Raw genomic sequence first — 12,960 nt, forward strand, 5'->3', positions numbered from 1 at the left:
TTGGGTACAGTGTTCAATATATGTCCATGAGATCAAGTTGGTTGATTGCAGCATTTAGATCTTCCATGTCTTTCTTGAGTTTCTTTCTGGATGTTCTGTCCTTCACTGAAAGTGGTGTGTTGAAGTCTCCTACTATTATTCTGGAGCTGTCTATCTCTCTTTTCAATGCTGTTAGAGTTTGTTTTATGTATTTTGGAGCCCTGTTGTTGGGTGCATAAGTATTTATTATAGTTATGTCCTCCTGGTGTATGACCCTTTAATCATTATATAGTGTCCTTACTTATGCTTTGTGGTAGATTTTATTTTAAAGACTATTTTGTCAGATATTAATATTGCCACTCCTGCTCTTTTTTTGATTGTTGTTTGCTTGATATATATTTTTTTCCATCCATTGAATTTAGTATGTTTGTGTCTTTAAGTATAGGGTGTGTCTCTTATAGTCAGCATATAGACAGATGGTGTTTTTTAAATCCATTCTGCCACTCTCTGTCTCTTTGTTGGTGCATTTAGTCCATTTACATTCAGTGTAATTATTGATAGGTATGAGTTTAGTGCTGTCATTTTAATGTCTTTTTGTGTGTGTTGTTGACACTTTCTTTGTTCCACTTAATTTTCTGGGCTGAGTCATTTTTCTTTATGTATTTTCTTTTCATTGTTGTTAATTTTGTATTTGCTGAGTCTTTATATTTTTCTTGTTTTTTATTTTGATGTGTAGGATTGTTAGTTTCCTTTGCAGTTACCTTAATATTTAACCCTATGTTTCTAAGTTTATACCAGTCTTTTGTTTCCTTATATCACCTTGACTTCCTCTCCATATGAAAAATCTATGTCTACATTTTTTAGTCCCTCCTTTTTGTTTTAATGTTGTCATCTTTTACATATTGACATCTCTGTTTCCGTATTTTCAGTGTTTTAGCTTTGATTTATTTTTGTGACTTCTCTATCTGGGTTGATATCTGGTTGTTCTGTCCTGTGTTCTAGTCTTGGGTTCTTATCTGATGTTATGATTTTCTAACCAGAGGACTCCCTTTAGTATTTTTTGTAATTTTGGCTTGGTTTTTGCGAATTCCCTAAACTTCTGTTTGTCTGGAAATGCTCTAATTTCACTGTCATATTTGAGAGACAGTTTTACTGGATATATAATTCTTGGCTGGCAATTTTTTTCTTTTAAGACTTTATATATGTCATCCCATTGCCTTCTTGCCTGCATGGTTTTCTGCTGAGTAGTCCGAGCTTATTCTTATTGACTCTCCTTTGTAGATGACTTTTCGTTTCTCCCTAGCTGCTCCTAAAGTTCTCTCTTTATCTTTGGCTTTGGTAAGTTTGATTATAATATGTCTTGGTGACTTTCTTTTGAGAGCTACCTTATGTGGGGTTCGATGAGCATCTTGGATAGATATCTTGTCATCTTTCATGATATCAGGGAAGTTTCCTGCCAACAAATCTTCAACAATTTTCTCTGTATTTTCTGTTATCCCCCTCTGTTCTGGTACTCCAATCACTCATAGGTTATTCCTCTTGATAGAATCCCACATGATTTTTAGGTTTTCTTCATTTTTTTTAAATCCCTTTATCTGATTATTCCTCAAATAAGTTGGTGTCAAGTGTTTTATCTTCAATCTCACTAATTCTCACTATCTTTGCCTCAGTTCTGCTCCTATGACTTTCTACTGAGTTGTCTAATTCTGAAATTTTATTGTTAATCTTCTGGATTTCTGATTGCTGTCTCTCTGTGGATTCTTGCAGCCTATTAAATTTGTCATTAGGCTCTTCTCTAATCTGCTTAAATTCCTCTATTGCTGGGTCTGCATTTTGCCATATCTCCTTCCTGATTTCTTGAAGAGTTCTGTATATTAATCTTTTATATTCTGCCTCTGGTAATTCCAAGAAATCTTCTTCATCCAGAAAATTCCTTGATTCTTTATTTTGGGAGCTTGCTGAAGCCATCATGGTCTTCTTTTTTATGGTAGTTGATACTGACTGTTGTCTCCAAGCCATCGATAAGTTATTGTATTTATTTTATGCTTGTTTACAGTGTCCTAGCTTCTTGTTTTGTTTTGATATGCCCAAATAGGCTGCTTCTGTGAGCTAGTCTGATCACAAGCACCCCTGAAGCTCCAATGCCCTGCCACCAGGTGGGCAGAACTGCCACTAAGTATGTGAGCCCAGGAGTCCACCCACTCCCCCTGTATGGATTCAGCTCAGGTGTCCAGGCAGTCAGCTACCAAGTGTGTGATGCAGGCTGTCACCTAAGTCCTAGACAGGCATGGGTGATTGGTATAGGTACAGGCATCTGGCTGCAGCAGGGGGTCACACACTGAGCAAGGCAGGGGGCCGATGGCCACACCCAAGTGTCTGGGAGGAAAGCATGTACCTGTTCCCTAGGACACTTAGGTGGATGGGTATTGCAGCCAGACTATGAGCACCCAGCCCTGTTGGCTGTAAGGACTGGGGGGCACCACTTATTCTTGGGTTTGTCCCAGGTGGCTAGGTGGCATGGTGGAGCCAGTAGTCCTCAGGCCCCTGATGTGGTAGGTGAAGACCCTGCTTAATAGGCAGAGCAGTGTCAAATGTCAGGAACCTATCACTTCACAGCTGAAACAGTTGAAATTAGACTTCAGGTATATACCCTGCTGTACTGTGGTAATGAGGGCCGATGCTGTTGAAATGGGCCCATAAAAGTCTCTGCAATGAGAAAGGCACTCAAAGTCCATGGACCCCTTATGCCTGTGCCTAGGCAAAGGAGTTGTGCCTACCCTGAGTTCCTGGCTTAGGGGAGCTGGCAGATTTTTTTCCCCCTGTTTGTTAATTTGTTCCCTCTCCAAGGCTGGGAGAATGGCTCGGGGCACGTAAAAGGTCCTACTTCCGGCCCAGGGGACTCGGCAATTGCTGAAGCCGGTCCCAGACCCAGTGCAGAGCAGGGAGCGGGGAGGTAAATGAGAGAGAGGTTTTTCCCAAAAGGGTGTGTTTTTGATTCACATGGTAGGCCAGACGCAAGTACTTAGCTTTCAGCAATCGAGGGCTGCTTCTCACTGGTTCTGGATGACCCAGTAGACTCTCTGTTGCTGGGTCTCTCCCAGTGTGGAAAATGCCTCCCGAGTGCTGCTGCCTGCCTGCCTTACCACACACCACAAGCTGATCCAGGCTCTCACCAGGTCAGGTCTGACAACTCCTCACTGCTTCCGAACTGTCTTTCCCTCCCCCTGCCACTCAGTCTGATTCCTCAACTTTGCCTTTGATGTTCAGGGCTCCTAGACTGTCATATATAATTGATTCACTTGTTTTTTTGGGTCTTTGTTGTAAGAGGGACTACCAGAAGGATCTGACTACTCCACTATCTTGGCCCCACCTCCTCAATAGCTGATTTTTTAGAAGTAGATTGAGAGTTCTTTCTTCTGAGGCCCCACTGGGTAGACTCAAACCTCCAACCTTTAAGTTAGCAGTGGAGCACGCTAACCATTTGCACCACCCAGGGACCTAATCCTTATTCTGTTTTCACTTAATAGAGAAGCTCTGATTCTTTAGCAAAGACTGGGTTTTCCAAAACCAAGGACAAAATAGAACTACAGCCTGGATGTGAAAGCAAAACCAAGGCTCTTAAAAAAAAAAAAAAAAAATTTAAGTAACACTAATTATGTCTTTCTAAATAATGAAAGTACTACATAATTCTTGCAGACTTTTTTTAAATATAGAAAAAAATCAAAGCTGCTTAGCAGATGGTTTTGTTTTTACTTGCTAAGCCAAAGAGCAATGCAAAATTATCTTGTTCCTGTGGCTGGTGTTGCAATGGGGACTGAGACAAACTTTGCTCACTTCTAGAGAGTCCATGGAATGTTCCAGAAATAAGAGAGCCTGAAAGGGTGTGAGATGAATTAAAGTGCTTCTCAGTGTGGTTTGAATGAAGGCCCCAGCTGTGGATAAATTAAGAATCACACATTTGGGCCTTTGTCTCTTCAGGCTATTATAAATGAATAATTTTTTCCCCATAACTGAGTGATCTGAAGACCTTTCCTGAGAGAAACAGTGTTTTCCAATTGAAGCAGTTCTTTTCAGAAATTTACTGGTAACAAACTGAATCCTGTTCACTTTCCTTTATTAGGCAAACAGTTTACATTTTATTATGAAAATGAAGTCTGCAGACAAGATTACTTTATTAAATCACCACCCCCTCAGCTTTTCTTTTCCATGGTGAGTATTAGCTAAAATTTAACAAGCCTCCCACCACCTTCATGAACATTTTTCCTTTCTCTTCCCCTGAGATTTAACTGGGACGTAAAACCTTTTCATTTTTCAGGGCTCTTGGAAAAGGCGGTTTTTCGTCCTGTCAAAGAGTAGGGAAATGGGCTTTAGTCTTTCCTATTACAAAGACCATCAGCAACGAGGAGCCGTTGAAATTGACCAGTGCGTATCCAAACGAAGAACACTTTCACAACAGCAAACAGGAACAAGTCAAGCAGGAACAAGTTGAAGGCAAATTAAAATTTAGATCATTGATGGAAGAGATCAAAGGCTTCAAACTTACCACAATACCAGTTACTACTACCAGTTGCCATTGAGTCATTCTGACTCAAAGAGACCCTATAGAACAGAGTAGAACTGCCTCATAGGGTTTCCAAGGAGTGGCTGGTGGATTCGAACTGTCAACCTTTTGGTTAGCAGCCATAGCTCTTAACCACTGCACCACCTGAGCTCCAATATGTTACTAAAAGGGAGCTAAATCGCAAGCATTTTGAAAAGATGACAGCTAAATATTTATTTCGTATTCCATATTATAGTTGATAAATTTTTAATTAATAAGCATCCTATTAGGAAGGACTTGATTCACTTAATTTGTTTTCCATTTTCCAACTATTTAAACAGTGTGGATGCGAGACAGCAGATGAAATTATTATTTCATAAAGTCAACATGAATTTTTTTTAATATTTAATTTTTTATCCTCTTTAAGAAATTATGAACCAAAAAAATTGAAAGACATAATAATTTGTGAAACTAAGAATCAAACTAAAATAGGAATGTTTTAATTAAACTTCAGGCTAAAGAAAGTATTTTCAATCAGGGAGTGAATCCAAGTCAAACTTATTTTGTAAAAGTATTTTAGAAAACAATTTTCAAAATATTTATCAAGTATCTCTAACATTTTTGCCTAGTTTGGATCTTCCTATAAAACATTATGTCTATTTTCTTCCTAATTTTGTATTTGCATCTGCTTACTACTTTATGTCTGTATCTAACAGAAATGCCATTGTAGAAGTTGGCATAAGTAGCCATGAAAAAATGCAATCAGTACAGAAGATGTTTAAATGCCACCCTGAGGAGGTGATGTCCATCAGAACCACTAATAGGGATTACTTTCTCATTGGCCATGACAGGTAAGTAGTAAGATAACACAGAGTGTCTTCTGTGTGCAATATGTGTGTATATATATATGTATATGTATATATATATATATATATATTATATATATAATAAACACTTTGAATGAACAGTAAGCATCCTCTGAACAAAAACCCCTGGCCACAAACTTAAACACCATCTTGGCAATTTCCATTATTTGTTAAAATACCCTGAAACGTCACTATCACCCCAGATGCAGTCCATGTAAAAGAACCCAAGATCCCCATCTCCCAGAGCAATAAAAATAACTTTTCTCAACCAAAAAAAAGAACCCAAGACACAAACGTCTATACAAGCAACATATATTAGGGAGGGATTCGGCTTATCCCAGGAGGAGTCTCCAGTTTATAAGAGAGGTCCCTTCTGCCAGCAAAGGTGCCTATAGGAAGCTGAGGTGCAGGGATGAGGCTGTGCAGAGGCAGCTGCAAATGTTAAAGCTAAAGTATGAAGCACCTTGATCTGTTCAGAGTGCTCAAAACACGAAAAGTTTTCTTTAAATTGTCATATGAGTCAACGGGGGAAAAAGATGTGGTTTATATGAATTCAGTTCAAATACATTCCCACCTAAGAGGCAGCACACCTGGATAGCCACACAAAAATGGCACTGACAGGTTAGGGCGCTTGCTTAGGGACACAAAAGAATCAGTGTCAAAGCCAAAAGCTCCAAAGCCTGTGATTACATGCTACTATTATTTTCTACTTTTCTTCCCATTTCTCTGTGCTTCCTCGCAGAGGTGGCACGAGAGTTAATTCGAGCCTGCAAGTGTGGAGGTGGTGAGGAGCGGTGGGTCATTTAAGCTACTCAGGAAAAAATCCTTATTTCTCTGGTGCCTGCTCCTACTGCCTGTTCAAACCTGAATAAAAGAATCCTCCTCTGGTTCAGAAGGAGCACAGGTGCTATTGTTGCCACATGCCGGCTGAAAATTTATTCCTGTCAACAGGGAGAAGATTAAAGACTGGGTCTCCTTCATGTCATCATTTTGCTGGGATATAAAAGCAACACATCAAAATACAGAGGTGACTTTACATTGCTAATAAAATAACAGGGCGCCTGAACACAGCCCCCTTTCACAGGGCAACAGTGGTAGCTTTTTTTTCCCCCTTAGCAACTGGCATTAATACAAGGAATAAATAAGTGAGAAAATGTACGTACTTGCTATTTTTATGATTAACAATAGGAAAAAATACTTCAGTGTTTTGAGAGAGAACTAAAATACAGACACTTTAGATTTTCACGTGGTAGGGGGAGTGAAAGTTTTAACTGTACATTTTTTTAATAGTAGTTGAAACTATAGTATTTTCCATCACTATTATTTAAGGTATAAGTAAGACTTATAATTAAGTCTAAGATGGTTTTTATAAAAATGTTTTTCACCTATCATCTTACATTTTTAATAAAATATCTTTTTAATGTAAATGTTAGTAGCTTTAAGTTTTTAATTTACTTCATAAGGGCCTTTGCTAATTTACACAAATCTTTTCTTCGGGTAGATTTTTATAAATGGAACTTTGGCCTCTAGGTGTGGTTTTTCATGTGTTATCTAGATTGTTCTATGCTTATAACAGAAACAGAAGAGAAGGAGAATGGAAGGCACATTTACAAATAGAATAGAATGGGGCACGGGAGATGGGGTGTAGAAGGAAAAACGGTTCAAAAGACAGGTTGAGGGCAAAATCAGGGGGCTCTGCAGGCCAGGCTGAGAAACCTCAAGGGTTTGGGAATAGGAGAAAGATAAGATCAGCTCTTGTCTTAGTGAGAGACTAGGGGCAGGAGGCCCAACGGGAAGAGAGAATGCTGTTTTATTCCAGACAAGAGATCAACCAGGCCCTGACTGCACTATTCCTTTTTCATAATCAGGAGAGTCTCTCGTTGGGTGATAAACGGCCCACTTCAGACCCTAGCCCTCTTCTTGGTCCTTCCAGTACACCAGAGGCTGTCAGCTCCACTTCTTCAAGAATCAGTCTTCCAAACATGGTAATTGGAGTTACCTCATTCTCTCTCAGGATACCATTCCAGGAAGTTAGCTAATGCTTCAAAATCTTGGCAATTAGCAGTTGAATTTGACACCTTGTCCACCTTCCTCAAAGCCTAAGCTACTGTATGAATGCATCTCAGCTGTAACATTTTTCCTATATTTATTTAGTCTGTTTCCCATATCACAGGCAAGTCTTACTGCTTGTCCCCACATACTTCTAAATGCATCCATTCATTTTCGATGCTCCATGGCATGCATCTGTGTATACTGGGCTGAGAGACCTTTGGTTAAACAGAAGCCTGGCTGGCAACCTTTTCCTTCCTTCACACACAGGGCATAGATTACCTCTGTAAAAAGATTCTCAAAACACCAGTTGACTTCCTGCCGCACCATCTGTACTCTTCAGGCAAAGGCAGAGCGTCTATTAATTTTCTTCATTTACTCTCATCGGTAAATGCTTCTCCTTATATATAGGAAGAAGTGAAGTCCATTTAGGAGGGTAAATTCAATACACTTGCCCTCAGAAGTAATTTGCATTGTACCTTCAGCTTTCTTGGATTTGCTCTCTCTCTAACTTTGGATATTATTAATAAATGGGCTGAGATTTATTTGTTCTCCTCCTGCATAGATGATAGTTCATCCCTTAGAGACATAACCATTGACTTTGCTATCTCCCTGGGTACCAAGCCCATCTTAATGTGGCATAACCTCCTGTTTTATCTAGTGGGCAGCTCTCCAACTATTTTAAAAGCTTTTTGTAGCATATCAAATTCACCAGGCCAAACACTTCATCTCAGTTATTCATTTAATGAGTACCAAAGGTGGTATGAAATTGAGTTGGGAAAGCTAGTCCTTTTCAGCAAATGCCTCTTGTTTTTTATTCATGATGTCCCTGCTGTCACTCCGCCTCCTCCCCCATCCCACCCCCGCCCGAGATAACACTACTGGTCTTCTTACCTTTTCACACTATGTATTCAGAGCCAGTGATTTTCAACCAGCTGGAGTTAAGAGTAAAGTTTGTGTTGCTGGGTCTTTGTTGTTTGTTTGTTGTTGTTGAGATTAAGTGGTAACCCTTCTTTACCCCCAACTCAGCATGGCCTGGCTTCATGAGCTTGGAGCTAGAAAAATGGATGCAACTTAAATACATCTATTTTTTTTTTAAATAACATTCTTTCAAGGCCTTACTAGAAAACATTCAGGATCTTTTTTAAAACCCCTGCTCTACAATATTGTTCTTGGAAGAATTAAATTGTACTTATAACAATTTTCCTGCCATGCAAAGCAGCTACTTTAGTACAGTATCTTATATCTATTGGGGGAGGGAAGGCAGTAATTGGTTGAACCTAGATGACCTCGAAGCCTATAATTCATGCCATCACATAATCAGCACTACCAAATTGTATTGCTATGGAAACAATAGAAGTACGTGAGCAGAACACAAAAGAGGAATATTGAGCAGGAAGAGGAAAGGTGCATTGCCTTGACTCTGGGCTGATTACTTTCTCAGATGGCACTGGATGATAACTGGAACAAGATGGGGTGTAGGGGTGGGGACTCTATGTCAGAACTTAGTGACTTAGAATACTACCCATGAGAGAAAACCACTTGTTCTGAGTTATAGTTCCCAGTGGTAGAGAACCATGTGCTTATATTTTTATGGCATCTGTGGAGACCCAGGACAGGAGGCAAGTTCAAGTCGTGTGGGCTTCTGGATGTAACATTGGAAGATACTCTGATTTTCTCAATCCAACTAATCTATTACAGCTTCTCAAGAAAGCATATGGCTTAATTCTGTCTCTTGCAAAGAAAAAGCAAAGCATAGATTCTGTCTTCATCTCTTTTTATTTAGCATTTCACGGAAAAAAGTTCTCCAGGATTCAGGCAAGCTCATCTTTCACAAGATTTCTCTGCAGAGACCACTCAGGATGAAGAAGAAGAGGGTTATTATATTAGACCCCGGAGTGTTCTTTTAGAGGTAACCCTTTCCATCCATTAACCATTCAGTCTTTCAACAAATATGTACTGAGCCCCTGCCATGTGCTGTTTCCGAGACGCTAAGTTGGGTTCAGTGGGGACTCAGAGGTGAGCTGGACACAGATGATGTACTCACAGGGTGACACCTGAATAGGAGACAACCATAACACAAGACAGAAAAGGGCTCCATGCTGAAGAGAGATGCTCACAAAATTCCACAGGAATTCATGAGGGATGGGCAAGGGGGAGCTGACTTGCAGCCAAGAAGACCAGGGAAGGAGATCACATTTGACTTTACTTGAACAATGGATAGAATTTGGACTTGGAAGTTGATGGAAGACATTCTAGGCAGAAAGAACAATATGGACAAATGTTATTGGGTGATAAATTGTGTGGTACCTATCAATCAGTCTATTAATCAACTAGAAGCCTTCACTAAGTGCCTTCTGTGTGCTAGGAACTGTACCGTACTAGGAGTGGTGGCTACAGTAATGAGCCGGGCATCACTCCTGCCTTCAGAGCCTACAGCTTATCAGTTACCACATGATCATACTACCCAAGAGATATGGTCAAAGTGCTCTGAAACAATAGAAAAAAGACACATTTTCTCTCTCCATAGGTGTCAGGGAAGGCTTCAGAGAAGAAATGGCATTTGAAATGTGCATAGTACATAGTTCAGTTGGGCTGGGACCTAGAGTGAATTAATGGCCACAATGGGAAGTAAAACAGAAACAAGAGCCAGGCAATGATGGGTCTTGAATATCAAATTGACTTCATTTTGTAGGCAACACAGAGGCAGTGAATTATCTTCAAGTATTATTAGCCCAAGGAGCCCTGATGGCACAGTGGTTAAGCACTCAGTTACTAACCAAAAGGTCAGCAGTTAGAGCCCACCAGCCACTCTTTGAGAGAAAGATGTGGTAGTCTGCGTCCGTTAAGATTTAAAACCTAGGAAATCCTATGGGGCAGTTCTATTCTATCCTAAAAGGGTTGCTATGAGTTAGAATCGACTTGATGGCAATGGGTAATTTTAGTCCAGCAGCTATATTTGAAGTGGACTGTTGAGAGAAGAGAAAGAAAGTGGGAGGTAGGAATACCAAAATGGAGGGAGGGAGGTCTCTGTAGAATTTCCTAAACTGAGGGTTTTCTATAAGATGGTGTCTTAGTTATCTTAGTGCTGCTGTAACAGAGGTACCACAAGTAGATCGCTTTAACAAAGAGAAATTTATTTCTTCACAGTAAAGTAGGCTAAAAGTCCAAATTCAGGGCATCAGCTCCAGGTGAAGGCTTTCTCTCTCTGTCGGGACAATCTTCCCCGGGACTAGGCGCTTCTCCGCACGGAGAGCCCGGGTCCAAAGGATGCACTCTGCTCCCGGCACCGCTTTCTTGGTGGTATGAGGTCCCCCCTCTACACTGGTTTCCCTTTTGTTTTTATCTCTTGAGAGATAAAAGGTGGTGCAGGCCACACCCCTGGGAAACTCCCTTTTCATTGGATCAGGGGTGTGACCTTAGAAAGGGTGTTACAATCCCACCCTAATCCTCTTTAACATAAAATTACAATCACAAAATGGAGGACAACCACACAATACTGGGAATCATGGCCCAGCCAAATTGATACACACATTTTTGGGGGACATAATTCAATCCATGACAGATCATAACATGTATTCACACAAAAGAACTGTCCTGGGGTTAAATAAATTGTAGAAACACCAAGGTAAACTAAGTTAAACAGGCTTCTGAAATGCAGATTTCTCAGAGCCTTTAGTATGCAATTGTGAGTTATAAATAGCCAAACAGGCTACCACATACAGCATATCCCAATCTCCTTTGACCATAGGACCCTACTTTTCCAAAAAAATTTCTCACACTATTGTCCCTGGGACACAGTGATGGCGACTAGTCCTTTGTGATAGTCCAACCAATCTGGTGTGTGTTGAGTATCAATTATATGACTTGCATTTGCTAGGTACTTTATGGGATACTAGTAAGGTAGGTAATACTAAGCTAAAAGTAAACAAATAAAGGACAAAATGTGTAACAGAATTTCAGAGAAGGGTTACGTCAGCAGCAGCTGAAGTGGTCAGAGGAGGCTGAGGGACTTCAGCCAGGCCTAAACACAATTTTAATAGGCAGAAAAGAAAAGGGGCATCCTAGGTGAAGGAAACAGCATGAATATGGGCACCAGAATAGCAGTTTGTACAGGGAGTAATGAGATTAGGTTGGCTGGAATGAAGTATTCCAATTGCAGGTTAACGATGAGCTTGTTATGATAGGTAAGAAGAAGGTCTTCAGGGTTTTTGAGCAACCCTTGCCCCAAACGACTGTCTTAGAGCTAAGCGGCTAGTTGAGGATTTCCCAAGGGCAGTATTTTCTAGGACCCTCGCAGCCTCCTGAAGCAACTTGGGCTGCCTGTGAGCACAGCAGCCTAGGCCAGATCTGCACTGTGTCTGAATCTGTGACCCATCCAGGCTACAAGATTTTGCAGCAGAACTGATTGAGGAAAAGAGTTCCTTCCACTAAGGGCCTAGGCATGAAACAGAAAGATAAATAGCGATTTCACCCAATAGAAAACTTGTACCAGGAGCGTGGGGATTCAGGAGAAGAAAATTGACTTTGGGTCTGCCAGAAACTTTGCTGGTTCCAGTAGGTGAGGTTGGTTGATATTCCCAGAATGAGCACCACCGTTCATCCAGTGGAGGATGTTCTTACTATCTCAGGGCCCATAACGTAAGGGATAGTGAATGGAGTAAAAAGGTATCTGGCTTATTGGTAGACTGCCTCCTTAAGTTTATTCCTCTTATCTATAGTTGGATAATATTATTGATTCCAATGATTCTGGTGAATCCATTGAACCTGATAGTCCAGACAAGGTCTTCAAGAGAACTGAGCATCTTTACATGTCAATGAAATCCTGGTAAGTAAAACTCATATATATATTATTAGCTAATCTAATGTGATAGAACAGCTACTGCCAGTTCGTTTAAATAGTTAATACACTAATGCAAAAACATTACTACACATCAAGTTTAGCATGTTATTTTGTTTGTTTGGTTTTTGTTTTTTTAATTTTTTTTTTATTGTACTTTAGGTGAAGGTTTACAGAACAAATAGTTTCTCATAAAACAGTCAGTACACATATTGTTTTATGACATTGGTTAACAACCCCATGACATGTCAACACTCTCCCTTCTCGACCTTGGAGGAACTTTTTTTTTTTTTGGTGAAAATATACATAGCCAAAGATACACCATTTCAAAAATTTCTACATGTACAATTTGGTGACATCGATTACATTCTTCCAGTTGTGCTGCTGTTCTCACTGTCCTTTTCCAAATTATTCCATCACAATTGTCTTCAACTCACTGTCCCCTAGGCTTCCCATCAAACCTTCTGAGTTGCTGTTGTCAATTTGATCTCACATAGATAATTCTTTTGTTTGTTGTTGTTGTACTTTAGATGAAGGTTTACAGAACAAAATAGTTTCTATTAAATAGTTAGTATGCATATTGCCCTATGACAATGGTTAACAACCCCACAACATGTCAATACTGTCCCTTCTCAACCTTGGGTTCCCTATCACCAGCTTTCCTGTCCCCTCCTGCCTTCTAGTCC

At 40.1% G+C, this 12,960-nt stretch overlaps 1 protein-coding gene across 2 annotated transcripts in view; it reads left to right on the plus strand.

Annotated features, from left to right (window-relative positions):
- The first annotated feature begins 4,104 nt into the window (after positions 1–4,104).
- The window catches only part of PLEKHS1 (pleckstrin homology domain containing S1), a 14,648-nt gene continuing 5,792 nt past the window's right edge, over positions 4,105–12,960 (plus strand). The window contains exons 1-7 of one of the 2 annotated variants that reach the window (XM_012555153.1): positions 4,105–4,188; positions 4,295–4,401; positions 5,236–5,370; positions 6,337–6,412; positions 7,254–7,370; positions 9,221–9,346; positions 12,156–12,262. In XM_012555153.1, the coding sequence (XP_012410607.1) occupies positions 4,186–4,188; positions 4,295–4,401; positions 5,236–5,370; positions 6,337–6,412; positions 7,254–7,370; positions 9,221–9,346; positions 12,156–12,262 (671 nt within the window). In that variant the 5' untranslated portion in view covers positions 4,105–4,185. Of the gene's footprint in view, positions 4,189–4,294; positions 4,402–5,235; positions 5,371–6,336; positions 6,413–7,253; positions 7,371–9,220; positions 9,347–12,155; positions 12,263–12,960 lie in introns of those variants that run through there. The other variant, XM_023729891.1, reaches the window with a different exon arrangement.

The sequence above is a fragment of the Trichechus manatus genome, unplaced genomic scaffold (assembly GCF_000243295.1).
Source record: "Trichechus manatus latirostris isolate Lorelei unplaced genomic scaffold, TriManLat1.0 scaffold00031, whole genome shotgun sequence".
NCBI lineage: Eukaryota > Metazoa > Chordata > Mammalia > Sirenia > Trichechidae > Trichechus > Trichechus manatus.